This window comes from Sceloporus occidentalis, unplaced genomic scaffold (assembly GCF_023333645.1).
Source record: "Sceloporus occidentalis isolate IW3139 unplaced genomic scaffold, rSceOcc1.0.p SCAF_6, whole genome shotgun sequence".
NCBI lineage: Eukaryota > Metazoa > Chordata > Lepidosauria > Squamata > Phrynosomatidae > Sceloporus > Sceloporus occidentalis.
In genome coordinates, this window is record NW_028316986.1 from 14,039,447 (window position 1) to 14,063,304 (window position 23,858).

Below are 23,858 nucleotides of genomic sequence, written 5' to 3' on the forward strand. Positions count from 1 at the left end.
GGGGCCTCTGGGGGACCCTTTGCAGTCCCTGGGGCCCTCCAGGAGGGCTCCGAGGGCAGCAGGGGGCCTCTGGGGGACCCTTTGCCGTCCCTGGGGCCCTCCAGGAGGGCTCCGAGGGCGGCAGGAGGCCTCTGGGGGACCCTTTGCCGTCCCTGGGGCCCTCCAGGAGGGCTCGGAGGGCGGCAGGGGGCCTCTGGGGGACCCTTTGCAGTCCCTGGGGCCCTCCAGGAGGGCTCCGAGGGCAGCAGGGGGCCTCTGGGGGACCCTTTGCCGTCCCTGGGGCCCTCCAGGAGGGCTCCGAGGGTGGCAGGGGGCCTCTGGGGGGCCCGCTGCCGTCCCTGGGGCCCTCCAGGAGGGCTCCGAGGGCAGCAGGGGGCCTGCTGCCGTTCCTGGGGCCCTCCAGGAGGGCTCCGAGGGCGGCAGGGGGCCTCTGGGGGGCCCTTTGCCGTCCCTGGGGCCCTCCAGGAGGGCTCCAAGGGGGGAAGGGGGCCTCTGGTGGGCCCTTTGCCGTCCCTGGGGCCCTCCAGGAGGGCTCCGAGGGCGGCAGGGGGTCTCTGGGGGACCCTTTGCAGTCCCTGGGGCCCTCCAGGACGGCTCCGAGGGCGGCAGGGGGGCTGCTGCCGTCCCTGGGGCCCTCCAGGAGGGCTCCGAGGGCGGCAGGGGGCCTCTGGGGGGCCCGCTGCCATCCCTGGGGCCCTCCAGGAGGGCTCCGAGGGCGGCAGGGGGGCTGCTGCCGTCCCTGGGGCCCTCCAGGAGGGCTCCGAGGGCGGCAGGGGGCCTCTGGGGGACCCTTTGCCATCCCTGGGGCCCTCCAGGAGGGCTCCGAGGGCAGCAGGGGGCCTCTGGGGGGCCCTTTGCCATCCCTGGGGCCCTCCAGGAGGGCTCCGAGGGATGGCAGGGGGCCTCTGGGAGGCCCGGTGCTGTCGCTGGGGCCCTCCAGTAGGGCTCCAAGGGCGGCAGGGGGCCTCCAGGAGGGCCCTTTGCCATCCCTGGGGCCCTCCAGGAGGGCTCCGAGGGACGACAGGGTGCCTCTGGGAGGCCCGGTGCTGTCGCTGGGGCCCTCCAGGGGGCCCTCCAGCGCTGGTGGCCCCCACCAGCTTTTTTGCCGGTCTCTGACGGGGCCTGGGGCCCCGTCAGGGGCCAGCAAAGGTGGGGAGGCCTGGCACCCGGAGGGTGGAAGCTCCGCCCCCGGCACGCAGCCCCGCCCCGGAGGGTGGAAGCTCCACCCCCTGCACGTGGCCCCGCCCCGGAGGGTTGAAGCTCCACCCCCGGCTTCGGCCCCCCAGTCGCCTCAGTGACACCAACCCGGCCCCCGGCTCAAAAAGGTTGCCTACCCCTGGGCTAAATGTTTCACAAAACTACAGCTCCCGGAATTTTTTAGCATTGAACAAGGACAGTTAAAGTGGTTTCAAATTGGATTATTTCTGCAGTGTATTTTGGACCTTAGCCATAGAAACCAGCTGGGTGACCTTGGAGAAGTCATACTCTTTCATCCTTAGAGGAAGGCAATGACAGACCGCTCTGAATAAATCATGCCAAGAAAACTCTGTGATGATAGCATTGTCATAAATTGGAGTTGACAGGGAAGCACATATCCAACCAACAATAGTTATGTTTAGGCTGGAAAATTGAAAGGGGTGAAAAAGCACCTTCTGTTACATCCTTAGAAATTAGGGGGATAATTCCATTAGACAAAGTCATGAGTTGTCTGTTCAGCATTGAATGCAGGTGTCCATCCTACCAATTCCCAATGTGGACTGTTTTTGGACAGAATTTGTAAATGATTAGAGTGAAGCCCAGAGCATGTCATTTGCCCCTTTTCCTTTGTGATTGAGATTTCCTGCATGGTGGGGGTTGGACTGGATGGCCCTTGTGGTCTCTTTCAACTCTATGATTCTATGATTCCATGCTTCCAAATCTCCAGTTCTTCTGGTTTCAGTTCTTCAAGTTCCATTTTAAGATGTTTGGGAGGGGAGTGAATGAAGGTTGGGTAGAGACTTAGTTTTGTCTATGTCTACTGGAATTTTTATCCATGGGTTAAAGTGGGGCAAAGTGTAGGGCACATGCAGGCAATTTAAGCCCAAGTAAGGCCTTTCTTGAACTGGGCAGTGAAGGGAAAGAGACTACCACTTACTTACTTTGGCCTAAAAAGGCCTCTTCTGGGCTTAAAATGCCCCAGAAGGAACCTAAAAACATGGCAAAAGTGCATCCATGTCCTGTAGAGGCATTTGGAGGTAGATATCTTTTGATTTTTTTATGGGAGGGTGTAATGGAGGGTACAGCCCTCCAAGTTCTCTCCCTAGGCATCAGCAGTTGTCTTCCCCTGGGTTAGAGGAATAAAAGTGGGATGTAAAAAGCTGCTTATCTAGGAAGTATATTTATTCAGGTCTTTGAAGTTGGAGGTGTCAAATAAAAGGCAACATAAATTTACAGCGCTTTATAAATAAAGGTTAATAATAATAATAATAATAATAATAATCATATGACAATCAGGGCCTTCTTTGGAAATGGGTAAAATATGTTCCTGTTGTTTAGCCAACAAAAAGACATTGGATTTCATTTGCTAAGTCTTTCTTTTAACATTCAAAGGGCACAGTGTTATTTGTTTGCCCTTTGCCTAGTCAGCTTTACATGGTCAGGCTTTGTTTCTTCCATTTAATTGCAGCTTAATTAACTAATCATGCCAGTTCTTAGAAATAGAAAACAAAAAGCCTTTAGCTGCTGCAGCTTCTCTTCTGTGCCTGATTTAGAGAATGGTCCATGCTTAAAGCTTGTTCATCTGTAGGTTTCTTGGGAACTCTGACTTTCCTGTTGTTCCCCTCGTTCTTTGACTGAAAATTTGGAGAGTTTATAAAGCTTCTGTAGCCAAACAGCGTCTCATGAATGGCATTTTTCCTCTTCCAGGGCTTACTTGGATAAAGATGTTGCTGTGTCTGAGGAACTTGTCCAAAAATACAGCAATGTTGTGCTCGGCCACTTCAATAAAACGGTCAAAGAGCTCAGGCGCCTCTTCTTAGTGGATGACTTAGTGGATTCTCTAAAGGTAAGTTGCTTCCTTTCTCTTTCTAGAGCAGTGGTTCTCAACCTGTGGGTTGCGACCCCTTTGGGAGATCGAACAGTCCTTTCACAGGGGTCGCCTAAGACCATCAGACAACACATATTCCCAATGGTCTTAGGAACTGAGACACCGTAGCAACGAAAATAATTTTATGTTTGGGGGTCACCACAACATGAGGAAGGTTGTGGCATTAGGAAGGTTTAGAACCACTGTTCTAGAGTATGAATGTTACAGTAAACCTGTGAAAGTAAACCTGAATTGGCCTGCAGAGCCATCTACAGCTATATCTAGCTGTAGGATTGGAGAAAATGACATGGACCAACATATCATCCTGAGCACACCTGATCTCATCTGATTTTGAAAGCTGAGTAAGGTTGGGCCCAGTTAGTGCTTGGATGAAAGACTGCCAGGTGACACCAGAAATGGACTTAGGAACAGGTCTTTCCTGAAACCTCAGATAGCTGTGGCCAGTAAGAGTGGAGAATACTGTACTAACCTAGATGGACCAATAGACCAGTGAGGCAGCTTTCTTTGTTCCTAATTCAGGAAGTTCTATGGGTTTTTCAGGTAATGAATACTTAGAGGTATTGAGCCTATCTGCACTTCCCTCACCTTGATGTATAACTACTGGTTGATAGACCATCCCCAATCATTCCCATGATGGATCAGTTCTTTGAGACTGGGTGAAGTAAGTTGTAGTATATGTTTTCATAGACTTAATAAATGCATCTGAGGAAGTACCCTTGGTCTTAGGAAGCTTAATGCTACAACTTCTTTCTCTCAGGTAGTCTCAATAGTGCTAGAAGATCCCTTTTCATACTGATACTCCAGATTAATACAGCTATGTATCTGAATTCTTGCTTTAAAGATGTTATTGAGGATAAGCAGAGATGGATAATTTTATGTCGGATTATATCACTACTAATTTTTACAATGAAAAGAGATTTCCAGAGGAGAGAATGGAATGGGAATATATACATGTGGACATGTTCATGACTTACATGATGCATAGATGGTTCTGTATGGGAAGGGCAGTGTTCTTTTTGTTCAGGGTTAATAATTGTGTTGTCATTCCAGCTGTTACTGGTTCTGCAGTTCCCAGTATTTCTTGCCATTTGTTATGCTGGCTAGGGCTGCTGGGACTTGTAGTCCAATAATAGCAGGAAGGCTACCAGTTTTCCCATCCTTGCTTTTGTTTCTGTGGTTGCGCTGTACATGAATGCATCATTCAGATACATTCAACATCATGCAATGCAGATACTATGGCCAAGCATGGGTATCTGTTCTTCTGCCTCCCACCATGCATTGCCTTTAGATTACTTAGGTTTATTCAAAACAACTGTTTGCTGTGCAAGACATTTTCTAATACAGAATGCCATCACTGCACAGAAAAACATCTGAAATCATTTTTGTGGTGAGAGTTGCACAAACCAGTGGCATATATTAATTTTTATTGGTCTCAATCACCTCCCTGGTGCAAATGCTTTCTTATTTAGTTTGTTGATAGTTATTTTTATTTGAGCTGCACTTTGCTCAACCTATTTGGATAAAAGGCATGGATTCAACTGTAGAATGCAGCCAAAAAAAATTCCTCTGCTATTAAAAAAAAAAATCCGTTTGACTGTCAGTAAAATATTCATTCCTCTCTTGGACTAGAATATAATCTCCAGTGCCTTTCCAGCTCTTTTGGTACCACTTGGCTGATCTTGAACACTGCAAACACCTTATATAACTATGCAGGTTTATATGCTGTGGAGCACGTAGAAAGTGCTTCAGAAAGAGAAAAATTACTTGGATGCTTTTTTAAAAATTTCTGAAGACTTGATCATCAGTAGAGTAGTATAATTTGAACTGAAGGATGGTGCTCATCAGATCCTTCATATATGCTTTTTCACATGTATTCAGAATTGTACAGTCACCCCTCCGTTTTCATGGGGGATCCATTCTGGACCCCTCCCAAAAACCGAAAAATCGCCAGTATTTAAGCCCCATTGGCTTGAATGGTGGTGCGTACCCCATTTTGTCCCCCTCCATTTGTTGCCTGCAAACGGACGAGGGATGCGGACACCAAGTCCATGAAAATGGAAGGGTGAATGTATTTTGGCAAACTACATACCTGAGTTCAATCAGTTATCCAAAATTTATGTGATATGTTTTATGTCAGTAAGGACTTTACAGTATTTCGAAAGGCACATCAGACCTAATTGTTACCTGTGCATAACTTGCAATATAATGTTATGTAATGTGATATAATATGGCTGTAACAGCATATTGGAGCAGTATAAGTTGTACATTAGAACACTTCTTGCCATTCTGTGAGCACAAATATGCATATGCCATGGACCAACATTACCAGTCACTAGTCCATGCAGACTCATTGGATCAGTAAGATTTACCTGATGACATTTAGTATTGATTCTAACTGCTCTGTTTCAGTTCAGATTAGCATTTGGGTATAGGCCAGTGACTCCCCCAATGAAATCTGAAGTTTGTGGCATAACTAGATACATACTAATTACCAAAATGGAAACTAAGCCTTAGCTATTTGAGTGTGATAGGCAATGTAAATCTTTATTTGGTTCTTGCATGGAATTTCAGTATTTTTCTGCTTCCTGAGCAAGACGATATGAAGTTTTGTGCATTTTTAAAAATCTTTTTTTTTCTTTGACACATTTTTTTTTAAAAGAAAACAAATTGTGCACAAAACTTAGGGGTTTTTTTCACAGAAAAGTCTTTTTTGAAGAAAATTTTTGCTCACATCCCAAGGTTTTTATATAACCAAATTTTTCACAAAAATGCCCTGAAATACAAAATAAATAAATAATAAAATAAAATCTTATCTTGTGGGTGTTGACCATTTTCTCAGTGAGGGGCCTGTTAGAGTTGAAATGGCCGTTATATATTAAGAATACATATTTTTAAAAAACCTTTTTTTCTTTGCTGTCTGCTAAATGAGGTCCATCGATTTATTAGTACAGAAGCTCACTGAAATCACTTGGAAGGAGTGGCTGTTTGGATTTAAAATGTAGCCTAAACATCGATTACAGAGCATGTACCTTCAAATGTTTTTTTAAAATGTGGTAAGACCTGGCCACAGATAACACAGAAAGTGGGAACAAACATGAGGAGCTTGACAGTTTTGGTCCATCGGCAAAAACAGTTGCATTTCATTGGCTGAAATCCAACACCCTGCAGCATAGTGTAAATATCTGCATGCGGAGATATGCTTTGCCAGCCCTACATAACACCAGTGCAGAACAGCAGCATTGCACAGTGCATGTCAATGAGTGAGTGCCATTGTGGCAACACACAGTTTGCAATCCCAGTGTGCACTCTGCAATCTCAGAGTTCAGCTGCAATGCATGGTCTTCTTGTATGTGCCGCTTGACTTCTGCTGCTGTCTGCAAAATATATCTATTGCACTATGATGAATAATTCACCCCATGTGCGTAGTGGGACTTATCCATGCATATGTCACTAATACAGTAATAGCCATTGAGTGGTATCTGAATCTTTAACTTAGTGCAGCTAACCTGTAAGAGGTTAAAGAGATTCACTAGGTAAAGCTACCACAGACTGTTCAGTTAACCTCAGTATTCCAACTCTAGAAATGCGAGGCCAGAGTGTTTTAACCACAGTTGTTCAATTAATCTGTGCCCTAGTGGCGCAGTGGTTAAATGCCTGTACTGCAGCCACTCACTCAAAACCATAAGATTGCGTGTTCAATACCAGCAAAAAAGGCTGAAGCTCGACTCAGGCTTGCATCCTTCCGAAGTCACTAAAATGAGTAGCCAGGTTGTTGGGGGCAATTAGCTTATAGTTGTAAACCGCTTAGACACTGCTAGTTCAGTATGAAGCGGTATATAAATGAAGCTGTTTGTATCCCACCTTTCTACCAGAAATGTGAGTCAAGGCAGTTTACATAAATTGAAACAGGTACAAATGCAAACATATGTAAGTAAAAAGTCACAAAAGGTTATTGTTAAAATTTAATTATCTACAGCAGTGGTTCTAACCAGTGGTTGATGCCCCCCCGCCCCCCCCTGCGGTGTCCTCACAGGGGTCTGTGGAGGGTTGAAGCAATGTAATGATTTTTTACAGTTACAATAGCCCTGGTTGAAATGCTAAGTTTCTTCTTCAGTGGTCTTATGCACCAACTAGTGGACATAGGAGCCACAACCCAGGTAACTGAAGGGGGCACACTTCCTGGGCTTAGTGATCCTGGAAATGCAACTTGAACCATTGCTGTGGCTGGTTATTCTCATTCAGCTTTAACTAACAGTTAATTTCCTAAGGAAGCCACTGGCTTGGCCTGGTGGTTAAGAGCCTGGTGAGCCTGATCCTTTTTTGAGCCAGTGTGATGTGGTAGTTCGAACACTGGAATATGACACTGGAGACCAGGGTTTGAATCCCGTCTCAGCCATGTAAATCCACTGGGTGACCTTCAGCATGTCACACTCTCTCAGCCTTGGGAGAAGGCAATGGCAAACTTTTGAACAAATCTCACCAGGAAAACCCCATGATAGAGTCACCATAAGTCAGAAATGACTTGAAGGCATACAACATACATAAGCCAAGAAAAAGTTAAAAGGGCAGAGGCCTCCTAGTTATAAAGCTGCCCAGACTGTTTTGTGAGGAGGGATTCAGAGACTTCTTTCTTGCAGGAAATCTAGAGAACATGAGTGGAGGTGAGTTGAGAGCAGGAAAAAGTGGGGTGCCTGCATGTTTATGCTGCACCCAGATCCCCACGCTGGGTTGATAGGCTACGATTGTGGCTTACCGCAGTTATTGCAGGAAACACAAATTGCACTAAAACATTCCAACTTCTTGGATTTTTTTTAAACTCAGAGTCACCATAAGTTGAAGTCAACTTGACAGCAAATAACAACAACAGCAGAAACCCAGTTAAAGACCATGTGCATATACAAATGGGATAAAATCATTAGACATCAAAGTCTTTAGTGAAAATACATGTTTCAAAGCAGGTTAAAACAATGCAATATTTTTTAAATACCTATATGAAAGAAAACATTACTGTACGATTAAAACAATGATTTCATTACTATGTAAAACAAAATGAAACTATTGTTCTGTCATTTGCAGCAGCAGCAGCAGCAGCAGGGTATGATCTAAGATGTGGTGCTGGAGAAGAGTGCTGCAGCTCTTATAGACAACCAAAAAGACAAACAAATGGGTCCTAGAACAGATCAGTACCCCTAGAAGTCAAGATGATAAAGTTGAGGTTGTTGTGCTTTGGTCATATCATGAGACGGAATGACTCACTGGAAAAGACAATAATGCTAGGAAAGGTGGAGGGATGTAGAAAGAGAGGTAGACCCCATGCTAGATGGATGAACTCTATTAAGGAAAGCACAGGTATGAATTTACAGCACCTAAGCAGAGCAGTGGAAGATAGTCTCATCCACAGGATCAACTTGAGTTGGGATTGACTCGAGGTTAACAGCAACAACAGAAAAGAGAAAACAGGGCCAGTGGTCAGTTCAGGGTGTTGATAGGAAGAGAAACAACTTTGCAACTCCTTGCACTGAAGTGTTCCAGCTGAGAGGTGGGGTTGGTGATGGCTTGAACACTGTTTTCCTTTGTCAGTACAAACACTTCTGTAGCAGTCATTAACAACCATAGATTTGGCAGAGCTGAAGGATCAACTGTCTCCTTATCAGAAAGCATCTGTCACTGCCTGGTATTCTTGAGTAATTATTGACTGGTGGCTATCTGTTTTGCTCTGTTGATTTTGTGTGGCTGAAGTTACTAATTGGTGACTTCTGGGTTTTGGAATTTCAGTTTTCTGAGTTGGTACATTTGCTGATGTTTTCTAATTGGGATGAGTTCATTTTCTTATCTTTCTCTGCTTTATTCTTGAGCCAGCATTCAGCAGCATAAACATCAAAGGGATCTGAACATAAAATGTAGCAGGGGGGGGGGGGGAAAGGAAGTAATCTATGGAAGTTGAAACGAATTGAAATTAAAAATAAATCTTTACTAGGACTTTTATACTTTTTATTCCCTTTTCATTGATTGAGGCCTAAGACAATCAAGAGTTCTATTGTATGAGATTAAAAGTCTCCCTAGTCTAACATCCTGTTTCCATATCAGCTAGCAAGATCCATCATTGGGGCTTGAAGGCAACAGGTTGCTACGCATATTCTGGTACTCTAGAAATGTATTGTTCTACTATTTTAGTAAAGAGGAGACCAGGCATCAGAAAGTTGGCATCCTGGATCAGTCTTGTTGGGACTTCATACTGGTGGTGAGCAGGACCACCTCTCATCCCCCCACCATTTCTCAGCAAGGAAGGGGTTGTTGTCCAGTCATCCCTCTCCTAACCTTTCCTACATGAAAAGCCATTGAGAAGTTTGCTGGCGGTCAGTCAACACTGGATGAAGATGTTCTGCTTGCCTTTCTCCAGTGCCATGCATCTGGTCAGAAAAGACAAAAAGAGATGAGTCTGAAGAGCTCCAAAAGCGAAGCTCCAAAAATGCCTTGAAACATATTTGGCTCACAGATAAGAGATCCACCATTTCTGTCTGCATTAAATGGACTTCTTTCATGAATCTCCCTAACCCAAATTTAAAGGCATTGGCTATTGTGATGTATAATAATTAATTCCACATTTATTTATTTATCCATTCATCTTTGTCCTGTTTTATTTATATTGTAATTTATTTTATAGTATTGAAATCGCACCTCTCAGTTACTGAAAAACTGCAGTATTTGCCAATTGTTTTCTGAATTCAACCCATGATGTTGATTTCAACCTTTAAAGGTCTAAATGGCTTGAGCACAGGCTGTCTTGAAGGATAACATGTCTCAGTATTAACGTGGTTGATTTTAAGATGATCAGGTGACTTCACTTTGAAGGGAGTCCTTGTGGAGATTCAATTGCTTACACTTGAGAAAAAGATTTCCCTTCAGACCCAATCTCTGGAATGTATTCCCTGAAGAGTCTCCTCCTTTGGAGGTCTTTAAATAGTGGCTGGATGGCTATCTGTTGGCGATGCTTTGACTGTGAGTTCCTGCATGGCAGGGGGTTGAACTGGATGGCCCTTGTGGTCTCTTCCAACTCTATGATTCTGTGATTCTAGAGTTGAAATTGGTCACTGCTGTCTTTGTTTTCAGAAGGATATTGATGCAGTTATTTTAATTATACCAGGGGTAGGCAACCTTTTTGAGCCGGGGGCCGGGTTGGTGTCACTGAGGCGACTGGGGGGCCGAAGCCGGGGGTGGAGCTTCAACCCTCCGGGGCGGGGCCACGTGCGGGGGGTGGAGCTTCCACCCTCCGGGGCGGGGCCGTGTGCCGGGGTGGAGCTTCCACCCTCCGGGGCGGGGCTTCCACCCTCCGGGGGCCAGGCCTCCCCACCTTTGCTGGCCCCTGACGGGGCCCCAGGCCCCGTCAGAGACCGGCAAAAAAGCTGGTGGGGGCCACCAGCGCTGGAGGGCCCCCTGGAGGGCCCCAGCGACAGCACCGGGCCTCTCAGAGGCCCCCTGCCATCCCTCGGAGCCCTCCTGGAGGGCCCCAGGGATGGCAAAGGGCCCCCCAGAGGCCCCCTGCCGCCCTCGGAGCCCTACTGGAGGGCCCCAGGGATGGCAAAGGGCCCCCCAGAGGCCCCCTGCCGCCCTCGGAGCCCTCCTGGGGGGCCCCAGGGACAGCAGCAGGCCCCCCAGAGGCCCCCTGCTGCCCTCGGAGCCCTCCTGTAGGGCCTCAGGGACGGCAAAGGGTCCCCCAGAGGCCCCCTGCCACCCTCCGAGCCCTCCTGGAGGGCCCCAGGGACGGCAAAGGGCCCCCCAGAGGCCCCCTGCCGCCCTCGGAGCCCTCCTGGAGGGCCCCAGGGATGGCAAAGGGCCCCCCAGAGGCCCCCTGCCGCCCTCGGAGCCCTCCTGGAGGGCCCCAGGGACGGCAGCAGGCCCCCTGCCACCCTCGGAGCCCTCCTGGAGGGCCCCAGGGACGGCAGCGGGCCCCCCAGAGGCCCCCTGCCACCCTCGGAGCCCTCCTGGTGGGCCCCATGGACGGCAAAGGGTCCCCCAGAGGCCCCCTGCCGCCCTGAGAGCCCTCCTGGAGGGCCCCAGGGACTGCAAAGGGTCCCCCAGAGACCCCCTGCCGCCCTCGGAGCCCTCTTGGAGGGCCCCAGGGATGGCAAAGGGTCCCCCAGAGGCCCCCTGCCACCCTCGGAGCCCTCCTGGAGGGCCCCACGGACGGCAAAGGGCCCCCCAGAGGCCCCCTGCCGCCCTTGGAGCCCTCCTGGAGGGCCCCACGGACGGCAAAGGGCCCCCCAGAGGCCCCCTGCCACCCTCGGAGCCCTCCTGGAGGGCCCTAGGGACAGCAGCAGGCCCCCTGCCGCCCTCGGAGTCCTCCTGGAGGGCCCCAGGGACGGCAGCGGGCCCCTCAGAGGCCCCCTGCCACCCTCGGAGCCCTCCTGGAGGGCCCCAGGGACGGCAGCGGGCCCCCCAGAGGCCCACTGCCGCCTTCGGAGCCCTGCTGGAGGGCCCCAGAGACGGTAGCGGGCCTCTCAAAGGCCCGCCGCCGCTGCCGCCGCAGCTGCCCATCGCGGTTTTTCGCCGCTCTGGGCGCCGCCATTTTGGGTGAAAAAATGGCGGCGCCCATAGCCCCAGAGGCCGCTCTGGGCGCCGCCATTTTTTCACCTAAAATGGCCACGAAGTCTCGCGCGACCTCGCCGCCATTTTGCCGCCCAAAATGGCGGCGCCCAGAGCGGCGAAACGCCGCGACGGGCGCCCGCTGCGGCAGCGGCGGCGGCAATGGGAAGCACGGGCCGGCCGCCAGGCCTCCATGGGCCGCATCCGGCCCGCAGGCCGGAGGTTGCCGACCCCTGAATTATACTGTAGCCATAAAAACTTGTTTTTTTGGTGTTGCTTTTCATGTTTCTTCTGTATCGTTATCTGACTCTAGGTGGGGTTGGGAAGTATTTATACCACCTTCCCTGGTTTTAGAAAGGTGGTATAGAAATACAAGGAACAAATATAAAATGCCAAATTCTGGCTTCTGTGTCATTAGTGATGAATGTGTGAAAATGGTCTGTATTGGAAGGGAGCATGTGGTTCCTATAGGCTGCATGTGGACACTGGATCACATTTTTGCAGTCCCTGAAACCCTCCACCAGTCCCTCTGAACTTCCCAAAATGTGTGCAAAGACACACCCCTCTCAAATATCTTGTTTTTCCTCAGTTTTTCCTTTACTGTGGTGACAGAAAGTAATGAGATACCATCCTGGTCACCTTTCTGAAGGAGAAATGGAGGAGAAATAAGGGCCAAGGGAAGCTGTGGCTTGTGGGGAGGAAGCCTTCCCCTGCCACTTGTGCAGTTACTCATTCCTGGTCTGCATTATCTACATTGGGAATGACTTGAAAGATGTCAGTTTTCTACTTCAAAGAGACTAGTGCAGCACTCCCTATCCATGGATTCGTTATCCACGGATCCAGGCATTCACGGCTTGAAAATATTCAAACATTTATAAATTCCAAAAAGGAATCTTAATTTTGCCATATTATATAAGGGACACCATTTTACTATGCCATTGTATTTAATGGCACTTGCACATCCATGGATTTTGGTATCCACATATGGAACCAAACCCCAGTGGATATGGTCAGTGGTACCATTAGATCTCTAGGTGATTTACAATGTCAAGAGTTTCTAACACCCAGTTGTTCAGTAAAAACAAGTAGACTCTCCTCCTTGTTGGATTAAATAACTTGTGGACAAAACAGGAGTATAGCTTGGCCTTAACTAGAAGTGTACAGAAGTCCCTCTGTTCCACCTTTTTGCATTGGACTCTCATCTGTGGATCTAGTTCTAGTTTTGGGGGGGGGGGGGGAAGAAAGGTTTAAAAAAAGACTAATGTTACATCCACCCCTGGACTAACCAACAGCTGCCTTAAAAAGTCTTGCCAAGTGGATCAAATGTCAGGGGCTCCCAGCTTTGCTGTTATGGGTAACTCTGTCATGCTTACCATAACAACTAATCCTGAGTCCCTGTATTATGAGGATCAGGGTAGGGCTTGCTGAATCTGCAGTGCTGCTGAAGTGGAAATTAACATCATTTTATCAAATTATGGTATGGCCTGCAGTGACCAAGGTGAGCTTCTTACTCCAACATACAGTAATTGTGTATTCATGAAATGCATCCAGAAGGGCATACACGTGCCAGTTGGCCATTTAAGTTATTTTCAGAGATGAGGTCAGCATTTGGATGGTTCTTTCTAGTCAGTCATACATAGATCAAGCCAAGGTAAACAGCTTTCTATTTTTAGGAGGGTAACCCTGACTGAGTCAGTTGCAACAAAAACATCAGTACCTTATGGCACCTTAAAAGCTAGAATCCGTGGTTGTGGACATGACCTGTCTTGAACTATGGTTGGGTTTGCTGAAGTGGGCTATATGGTACGGTTGATTAGATTTCTCAAGACTCTAATGAGCATTCTGTCTTTTGGGTGTTTTCAAATTTACCTTTATAGGCATATCTTTGCAACCATTAAAAACTGCAGGGCTAGGGGTCTTGGAAGAGCAGGATTCACACTAATAGATCTCTGTACCCAGTGGCATCTCATTTTGTACTTTTTCTATGTCTGCATCAGATCTGATAAATCTGTGTTGTATTTCTAAATCCTTTCTTTCTGCCACTGGATACTTAACAGTGTGTTTATAGTGGTTAGTTGTTGGTTACTTACAGCTTAAAGCTTGTAGTATGCAGCTGTGATTTATGTTAGCTGTAATACAAAAGAGACGTTTACCCACTTACAAACACAAGTGGAAACAGGAAGTATTTCCCTTGGTTGGTGACAAGCAGTATTCTTATTCTAAAATAGCATTATCCAAATATTATATTTGTAATGGAGAACAGTGAATGCCTAGTTACTTGCAAGATTCTTCTTAAGTGTAAAAGCACTAAATTGTTTCTTTGGATTGCATAAGATTTATTTTTACATTGTTTGTATGCCATCTGATAACCTGGGTATGTAAATATAGGTTTCCAATTTTTTATTTTTATTGGCAACTAGAACTGGGAGACAGAGAAGAAGAAATCTCTCACATGATGCAGAACTTGGCTAAACCTCTGTTTCCCCTATACTCTTTTAATTCTCCCCACAGTTGTAATGTTGAGTCCTCTGTCCATCTTCCTCCATCTTGCACTCAAGAGATCAAACTTGCTTTGCAAGTGCATCTGACATGTGAAACTTGTTTCCTCTGAAATGGCAGGAGCCATCGTCTTTTGCTAGAATATTAGATAATTTGTCCGTCTGGGAGACAGTAGCCTTCATTTAGAACATACAGTCTTCTACCCTGTGATTCAGAGCGGCAGATGAGGGATTCCCAGGTTGTCTCCCATCCAGTAGATGGGAGATCTAGATGTGCTTAGCCATAGTCTTCTGATTAAGCTCTTTAGGAGTTTTACTCCAGCTGAATTTATCAACTCCTCTTTGTATCCTGATATATTTGACAATTGGTAGCGAAGGGGTAGGATGGTTTAGAAATGCTAAATACTTGGTCAGAATGCTATCCTGTTTCCTGGTTTCTTCAAGCATGTGGTTTCTTCTTGGGTAATGCATACCTGACACCTGTAATGCTAGAACATAAATACTTTATGAACAGTTGTGCCAGCATGCTTTCAGACCATTTGATAAGACAACCCCTATTGAATATTTTGCCCTTAGACTAGCAGTGGGAGGCATACAGGCTGGGAATTCACACATTGGTGATCTAGCACTTCCATCAAGTTTTCTTCCCTTGCCCTGTTCTCAGTTATTTGACAAGTGGATTGACTTACCTTCTCTGATCTGTTTGTGTGCTAATAGCCTCCTGCCTTAGCAATGTTTAAGTTGCCTTTTTCATTTCTCAGGTACAGTAGCCTGACTACAAAACAATAGTCTTCTCATGCCTCATCTAGGTCAGCAGTTAACCATACGATAAAACATACCTCTAGATCAGAGCTTGGAAGAGTAAATTTTTTAGAGACAACAGCTGCCATAATTCCCCAGTTTATATTCATGCTGACTGGGGGCATTTCAGGTGTTTTTGTCCAGAGAGGTAATACAGTCTGCCCTCTCCTTATGCGGGGGATCCGTTCCGGACCCCTCTGTGTAAGGCGAATTCCGCCTATGCTCAAGCCCCATTGGAAACAATGGGGCTTGTGTGCAGTGCGGCAGCGCGCGGGGCGCAACGGGCATGTGCGCCCATTCAATTGAATGGGATGTGCCGCCCTACGCGTGCCCTGCGGCTTGAGCGCATAAGCCTCAAGTCTGCGTAAAGCGTGCCCGCGTATCACGCGGGCGCACTGTATATCCAAGCTCTTTCCTGTCAGCTTTGGCTCCTTGAGGTTGGCTATTCATCTATGGTTTCCCATAATCAGTCTTGTATGTTCTAGATCAAAAGATACCAGTACCCTGGACCAAAAGAGATGCCTTCCATAGATTTTACAGACCCTCTGGATTTAGCGTAACTAGTGGTTTGACTTTATTTAGGAGAGCTGCACATATGGCAGACCTGACCGCTACTTATGTGAAGATGATACACAACCAACTTCCTCCCTTCTGATGTTAAGGCATCCTTAAGCACTATCACAAAGTACCAAAGACAGCAATTGAGTGCTGACCCCACTTGAAATATGAGGGAAGACAAATAAGAGCCCATAGTAGTGTCTGGTTATGGGGAGAGAACCTGAAAGTGGTGGTATTACTACTACTAACTACTAATACTGTTACTAACAAGTTACAAGTTTTAAAATAATAGCATAATTAAATAAGCTAAAAACCTATTTAAGTAGCAATAATAAGTTAAAAACAGATTTAAAAGCTTTTACAACTAAGATAGTGAGTGCTGTAGGTGTAGAGAGAAGTGGAGTAGTTCAGACTAGTATGGGTGATGTGCCTCCTAAATTTTCATTTATGAAGCAGTAATTAGCAGAGCAGATATTTTATCACAGTGCAGCAACTTAATGTTTGGGGTGGCTTTGTCCTGTGTGATGCATGCTATCCCTTTCTGCTTGGAGGGCATCTGCTAATGAAATAGTCCCCATGTGATGATATCGATGTGGTGTGAATGCTACCTCAGGGTGACCTTACCCACATGAAAATAGCACAGATATTGTGCCCTAGTCTGACTATGGAGTGGGGGTTGGGGAGGTTGAGTCTGCCACACTCATCTCTTTCACCACTGCAGACCTTGAACCTGTTTGGTGTAGAAATGGTCACCTGAACCACAGTGAGACAGAGCAGGTGTGAAATGCTGTGAGTCTTTCCTCATTCTTCACTTGGCCTGACCCAGGGAAACCTTGGAGGAACAGGCTGCGGATCCTGTTACAAGTCCTTTTGGCTATAATTATCCCTGACATACTGAGATTGAAGTGTTACCCTTTTACTGCTTGACTGTTCAGCATTTCCTTCAGAAGAGTCATTTTAATGAAGGCCATCTACAAATGGAGGGGAGTGGATACAGTTGCCATGGAGATGCTACTGGAAATAACATCCTCATAGGTTTTCCCACTTTCTGTTTCCAATGATGGCTTACTGTGCTTCTGTGTTCCCATCATATGGGGAGTCTCCATGCAGCCATGGACATGTGGACAGAGAACATGGAAGACTTTTTGACATGTTGGCCACCAGCAGGGATTGTACAGGTCTGCTCCAGATCTAAATAGAGGGTCTATATCCTGTGTTCTCATTCAGCAGTCTTGCTCTTTTTCAGTTCGCAGTGTTGATGTGGGTGTTCACTTACGTTGGTGCCTTGTTCAATGGTCTGACACTGCTGATATTGGGTAAGTGGTTCTCTTTTTCATGTTGCACTAACTGATATCCAATATCTGTTTTCTAGTGTTACCCAACAAAGGCAGCAAGGATTCTATCCTGGGTCCAGCTTTGTTGAGCAAATGACATCAAACTGGGAGGAGACACTAATACCCCTGAAGATCAGGATGATCTTACTAGATTGGAGAGCTGAGCCAAAATTTACAAAATGATTTTCAACAGGGATAGATGTGAGGTACTATATTTATGTGGCTGGGCCTAAATACCCTAAACTGTGCCCTTTAAGAGATTTCAGTCTTCAACTCCCAGAAGCTTCAGACAATAGTCTGGGATTCTGGGAGCTGAAGTCCAGAATCCCTTAAAGAGCACAGTTTGGGGACAACTGCCCTAAAGTATCCAAATCCTGGGAGCTAAGTCTGATCTTGGAAGCTAAGCAGTTATCCCTGTACTTGGTACTTGGATTAGAGACTTCCAGTGAAGGCTGTAGGTTATATTTCAGAGTAAGGAACTGCCAAATCATCTCTGAATATTCTTTGCCTAAGAAAATCTTAGAAATTTGTAGGGTTGCCATAAGTCAACACGTGACTTGAAGGCATTTACTCCCACACATTACATTTGTGCAGGAAAATCAGATGCACATAATATCAAATTGGTGACATCTAATTTAGCAGCAGTACATGTGAAAAGAAGCTAGGCATTTTAGTAGACTGCCAGCTTAGCATGGATCCACAGTAGGAAACAAGGGCAAAAAAGGCCAATGCACTTCTAGGCTGATTTATCAGACGTATAGTGTCCAGATTAAGGGACATAATAGTACCACTTTATTCTGCTTTGGCCATACATCACCTGAAACACTGTGACCGCATGTGGCCACCAAAGTTTAAGAAGGATATTGGCAAGCTGGAATGTGTTCAGGGATGGTGACCAAGATGCTGAAAGGTCTGGAAGCTAAATACGATGAATGGTTAAGAGAGTTGGGTATGTTTAACCTTGAAGAGAAAAAAACTGAGAGAAAATAACCATCTTTAGATATCTAAAGAATTGTCTTTAACCTTGAGATGTTCAACAATGGAATAGACTTTCTCAAAGGCGGTGGACTTTTTTTCCTCTGAAGTTTTTAAACGAGATGGGTGGAGGGATGTTCACCTTTCACAGGTACTTCAGTGGTGGATTCCTGGATCAATGGAGTTGGATTAGATGGTTCTTCCAGCTCAAACACTGAAATGCAGTAGCATTGGAGCAACGAGGGAATCATGCAACCCTCCAGATGTTACTGGACTGCTATTCCAGCATTCCTCACCATTGGATCTGGCTGGTTAGGGTTCATAGAAGTTGCAATTCAGCAAAACAAAAGTAGCAAATCTTGGAGTAGGGAAGGGATAGCATCCAAGTTGGTAGTCTCAAATATTATACTTGCAGCATTTGATTTGATCATAGTACTTAGTTTTGTCAGTGGTAGGAGCCATGCTCAGTGTTGTTTCATGGTGAGATAACTCATGTGAGTGACCTCTACTTGGGCGTATCATTGGCATATATGGAAGCATTACTTTGCACATCCTGTACTGCCTTTAGTTCCGGCCATCACTACTTCCCATAGTTTCTTTGTGAACACCATATGCTGCAACTGTAGGATATGATGTCTGCCTTTTGCAAGATGTGTTTGCATGGATTTTTATGCATCTTATGTGATGGCAAAGTTTCTCAGCATGTCTGTGTACTTAACTCTGTTTTATGTTGTTTTTTCCCCAGCTCTGATCTCACTCTTCAGTATTCCTGTTATTTATGAAAAGCACCAGGTGAGAGCATGCTGTAGTATATACTCTGGCAGTTTGGCAGAGGTGGCTGGATTGGTTGGGATATTGTGAATAAGTTGTGTACAGAACGATTGATTGAGCAAACACTGCAGAGCACAATCCCATCCTCTTTGCCTGTTGAGCTTCTTAATCTAGCTGCTTTTCCAGCGTTCATCTGGGGTTACGCAAGTCATGACTTGGCAGACATTCTCAGCTGGGAAGCACTGTGGCTGATAGACTCAAATGACCTGCTTCGGACACTTTACAAGGCAGAGATTTTGAATTGGGCAAGACTGAAGTTTTGAAAGAATGAGCTTGTAAAACTACCAGTCCACTTAAATAGAAGTAGTCTCTTCCCAACACAAGACTGTACAGTGGTCCCTTGGCTTACACGGGGGATCCATTCTGGACCCTCCCCCCTGCATAAGCCGAAAAACGTGCACGCTCAAGCCCCATTCAGTTGAATGGGGCTCGTGCTTGCGGTGTGGGAGAGCACATGCGTTGTGGGCGCGGGCGCCAGTCATTCTCCCGTCATGTGGTTTCTGCATAAGCAGGAAGCTGTGTATAGAGCGCCCTCCTATAGCGCGGGCACACTGTATATGCTTCTTGTAGATCAGGGATGGGAATCATGTGGCCTTCTGGATGTTGTTGGACTGCAGATCCTAGCAGCCTTAGCCAGTACTGGCAGTTATGAGGGTTGCTGGGAGTTGATGTTGAACAGCTTCTGGAGGGCTGCATTATTTATTCCCCACCCACCCTCATCTTAAAGGTGGCTTAAATATCGTATTGATCTGGCAGGTGCATAGTGAAACACCACAATAATTAAGCCTAGGACAGTTGTATACAAAATGTTAAATTTGACTTTTGCTGCTGATTTTTTTTTTAAACGTATAAAGCCTGAGTACAGTATGCTTCAACAAAAGCCCTAGTCTCTTCCATGGACAACAATCTTCCCCCCAGGTCTGATGGAATTCAAATAATGTTTGATAACAATCTTGTGTCCTCAGCATTTCCCAGCTATTAAAACATCATAGCTGGGGATGTAGGATGTGTAAATACATATTATTCAGAACTCATTAAAATGGTAAATTCCTTCTTTTCTTTTGTCTTCCAGGCTCAGATTGACCATTACGTGGGGCTAGTGAATAAGAATGTTAAAGATGGAATGGCAAAGTGAGTGTTCTGAATTTTGAAGCCAATTTAATTTATTAATGGCCTTTATGTCTTTATGTATGCATAAGTGCTGCAGTTATGGTGCTACACACTGAATTCTGGTGTGACTCCTCTCACAACCCCCCATTTCCAGGCTGTTGCTGTGATCAATGAGCATCTTGTTTCTCTGGCTGCATCCGCACTGGAGAAATAATGTGGTTTGACACTGCTTGAATAGCCATGGCTCTATGCTATGGAATTCTGGTAATGGTATGTGAAGTCGAAGGCTTTCATGGCCGGCATCCATAGTATTTTGTGGGGGTTTTGGGCTATGTGGCCATGTTCTAGAAGAGTTTATTCCTGACATTTTGCCTGCATCTGTGGTTAGCATCTTCAGACTCTGAAGTGGCCAACCACAGATGCAGGCAAAACGTCAGGAATAAACTCTTCTAAAATGGCCACATAGCCCAAAAAACCCACAAAAAGTAAAATAAAATCTGGTAATGGTAGTTTGTTGTGGTCCCAGAGTGGGCTAGAATTCATGAAATATTCTAGCGAAGAGGTGCTAAAATAAAGCAATATAAAGATGCCAAGGGGAGCAGGCATCCCTTGGCTTCAGTTGTGATGGTCATGGTAGTGACAAACATTATTTGGAAGCACTTCTTGTAATTTCTTCAGTTGTACTCTGTGGGAGGTTAACACTGGTCGTGGTCCTGCATAATGCTTGTAACGATCTGCATCATGTACTTACATGTAGTTGTGCAACAGCTTCTTTCTATTGAATACTAACATTATGTAAGTGATTTTATATCATGTCAGTGTACCTGCTTATTGTTCCATTTTGTGAGGAGGAGGCGGCTGTTTTTGCCATCCCGGTGAATAAACTGGTACATTGAAGATACTGATGAATAGTTAGGCCTCATCCAAGAATGTCCAACTGCATAACCAGTCTTGTTGGGTAGTCCCTAGATTAGGCTGATTGAATCCATTGTTGAAGGTGTATAAATGCAAGGGTACATCCAGTTGATTCAGTGGTTCTACTCTGCTCAGGACTAATGGTAGGATTAGATTAATGTGAAATGGTTACATTGGGAGAACTCAGTTGTGGAGTCCTGGTGGCACAGTGATTAAATGCCAGTACTTCAGCCACAACGTTGTGAGTTTGATCCCAGGGGCTCCAAGGTTGACTCAGCCTTCCATCCTTTCTTAGGTCGGTAAAATTGAGTACCCGCCTATTGGGGGCAATTGGCCAACTCACTGTAAACTGCTTAGTGTGTGCTGAGTTCACTATGAAGCGGTATAGAAATATAAAGTGCTAGGTGCTTGTGTGTGTTGCAGTGACCAAAAAAGTACAACCACTTGTGTAAGGAAAATTTCATAGGTGCATGACACCAACAGGATTCCAGCCAATATATAAGATTAAGAAGCATTTCTTAGGTCAATAGTGACTAGACTTTTGTCGTCTTTTTTTGTTCCATCCCATTCTAGTACACGGCTTTGTGAACTATTTAGTATGAACTTGTAAGGATGGGAGGGCACTGGACAACAGAGAAAGCATTTTTTATTATTATTATTTGTATTTATACTCCTCTAATTTACCACTATTCAAATGGATTGTTTTTATTTTTAACAGGATCCAAGCTAAAATCCCTGGACTGAAGCCCAAAGCCGAATGAAGAACCAGAAACAACTTTTATTAAAATAGGATTTCATCTTTTAAGTGGGGAGGGGAAGGCATATTCATTTGGATTATGTGGGGAGGGTCAGGGAATAGCAAAACCTTGACATTGCAGTGCAATTTCACAGATCTTTATTTTTTAGCAACGCAGTGTTTGGAGGGGGGGAAATAACTTGTTCTTGACTGCCATGTGTGTTCATCATGAGTATTGTAAGCTGCTATGTATGGATTTAAACCTAATCCTCTTTGCTTCTCCCGTGTGCAGCACCGGTTAACATAACCAATTGGAGAGCTGTACATTTTACGCTTTGGACAAGGTAGTCTTGCTGCGTTTTGAGAGAGCCGAGTGCAGTTGAAGTGCAGGGAGAACACTTCAGTTTAGCACCGCTTCTGGTCTGTGTAGATTGATTGCAGGTTTTCTAAAATGAGACGTTTAGAAGAATATGCCATTAAAGCAAGCTTGAAAACCTTGCCCTTTTGGTATCGAGTGTAGCTGTATTGTGCTTTTTAATTTTACCGTTTTATCAATTGCCAATATAAAAATTATATATATATATATAGTGTTTCACAGCAGCTTAGGATTTCCAGCTCCTCCACAGTGCTTGGAATATCAGAGAACTGAACTGGGATTCTTTTTTAGCTTCATGGTAATGCAAGCTTCAGTTTTCAGAAAACACTAGCATCTATTAAATGAATAAATCCAATCTTCTCTGCACATTTACACAATTTCTGCCATAACCTATGCTGCACAGATCATCTATAGTCTATTTTGAGTAAACAAGTTTACAAGGCTCTCAAAACTGAATCTGTGGGAGGAATTTCCAGAGGTGTGATCCCGAGATCCTTGCAGGCAGAGCAAGGAACACCCAGCATGCTTGTTCTTCATTGTGCTCGGACTCCTTGGCATCTGTGCATGGGTCAGAGGGTTGCACCCTGAAGCTGCAAATGTCGTTTGGGAATTTCAAACATTGTTAATGCAAGAAATTACAAATGAAAATGTATACACTTGCGGTTTAAGCTGTATTGAACTAAGTCTGTGGAATGCATTGTGAAATGTAAAAAACCCTCGAGTATCAATAAAGCGTATAGACTTAAGTGCTTTGCAGTATTTAGATGAGTGGCTCATTTTGGCTGTGTGTGAGAGTGAATTGACAGCTGATGAGACTTGTATCTTAACATTGTTTTGTCTTGGCTGCTGAATGTCTGGATGGTTCGTAAGGAAAAGTATGGTGTGCAAGATTGACTCCCCATAAGAGCCTGGGATGGCTCATAAGCATCACTGAATACTACAGTTAATAAGTTATTTTCTTGCCCTTGAGCTCTATCCAAAACCATCCCACCGTCCAGCAGCTGTCAAAACCCAGGCAGAGTCCCTGGCTGCATCCACACTGCAGCAATAACCTGGTTTGACGCTGCTTTAACTGCCCTGGCTCAGTTCTGTAGAATTCTGGAAACAAGTTTGTAGTCCCAGTGCCTTCAAGTTGTTTCTGACTTACGGCGACCCCATCATTGGATTTTCTTGGCCTGATTTGTTCAGAGGTGGTTTGCCATCACGGGCCCCCGAGGCTGAGAGCATGTGACCTGCCCAAGGTCACCCAGTGGGTTTCGTGGTCAAGAGGGAATTGAACTCTGGTGTCCAGAGTTGTAGTCCTACATTCAAACTACTACAGCACATTGGCTCCCTACATGACCTTAGTCGCTTATTTAGAATGATCTTGGTTACTTGTTTTGCATTTATTTAGATATGGAATGACATCCAGGCTCTGTAGATGTGTCTGGAAGATTACCTTTCAGTGGCAAATATTAATTTGTTGTTGATCTTTTGTGTCCAGTTTGAAGCATCCCTTTTAGTAAAATATAAAATATGGCGGAGGAGCCAGCATGGCATAGTGTTTTGAGCACTGGAATATGACTCCGGAGACCATGGTTCAGCCATGAAACCCACTGGATGACCTTGGGCAACTCACATGCTCTCAGCCTCAGAGGAAGGCAATGGCAAACCACCTCTGAACTAATCTTGTCAAGAAAACCACATGGTAAGTGGTTTCACCATAAATCAGAAATGACTTGAAGGCACACAATAAAATCAACATATGGTGCGTTCTCCTCAGCCCCCAGGTGACCTTGTTAAACAAAATACCTCCTGTTATCTAGGACTCTTTCCCTCTTGTGCTTGATTTCAGCCTGTGAGCTCATGTGTCCTTCCCAACTTCAGAAAGCATGAGGTGACCTCACATTTTGTGTCTCCCCAACCTTGCAAATGGCAGTCAGTGAAGTGGTGCAGAAATGACACTAAACAAGATGTCAACATCACAAATAGGATAGCACAACTGTAGTGAAGGGATATGTGGCATTTGCACTTTTGCCTGTTTGTGTAGCTTTCAGTTTAATGATACCAGTGGCGT

General features: G+C 45.6%; 1 protein-coding gene across 4 annotated transcripts in view; it reads left to right on the plus strand.

Moving 5' to 3' along the window:
• The window catches only part of RTN4 (reticulon 4), an 85,508-nt gene extending 62,960 nt beyond the window's left edge, over positions 1-22,548 (plus strand). For all 4 annotated transcript variants that reach the window (XM_089528908.1, XM_089528909.1, XM_089528910.1 and 1 more), the window contains 5 exons: positions 2,905-3,043; positions 16,772-16,841; positions 18,580-18,626; positions 19,738-19,796; positions 21,409-22,548. In XM_089528908.1, coding sequence (XP_089385034.1) covers positions 2,905-3,043; positions 16,772-16,841; positions 18,580-18,626; positions 19,738-19,796; positions 21,409-21,451 — 358 coding nt within the window. In that variant the 3' untranslated portion in view covers positions 21,452-22,548. The remainder of the gene's footprint in view (positions 1-2,904; positions 3,044-16,771; positions 16,842-18,579; positions 18,627-19,737; positions 19,797-21,408) is intronic.
• Positions 22,549-23,858: the final 1,310 nt, after the last annotated feature.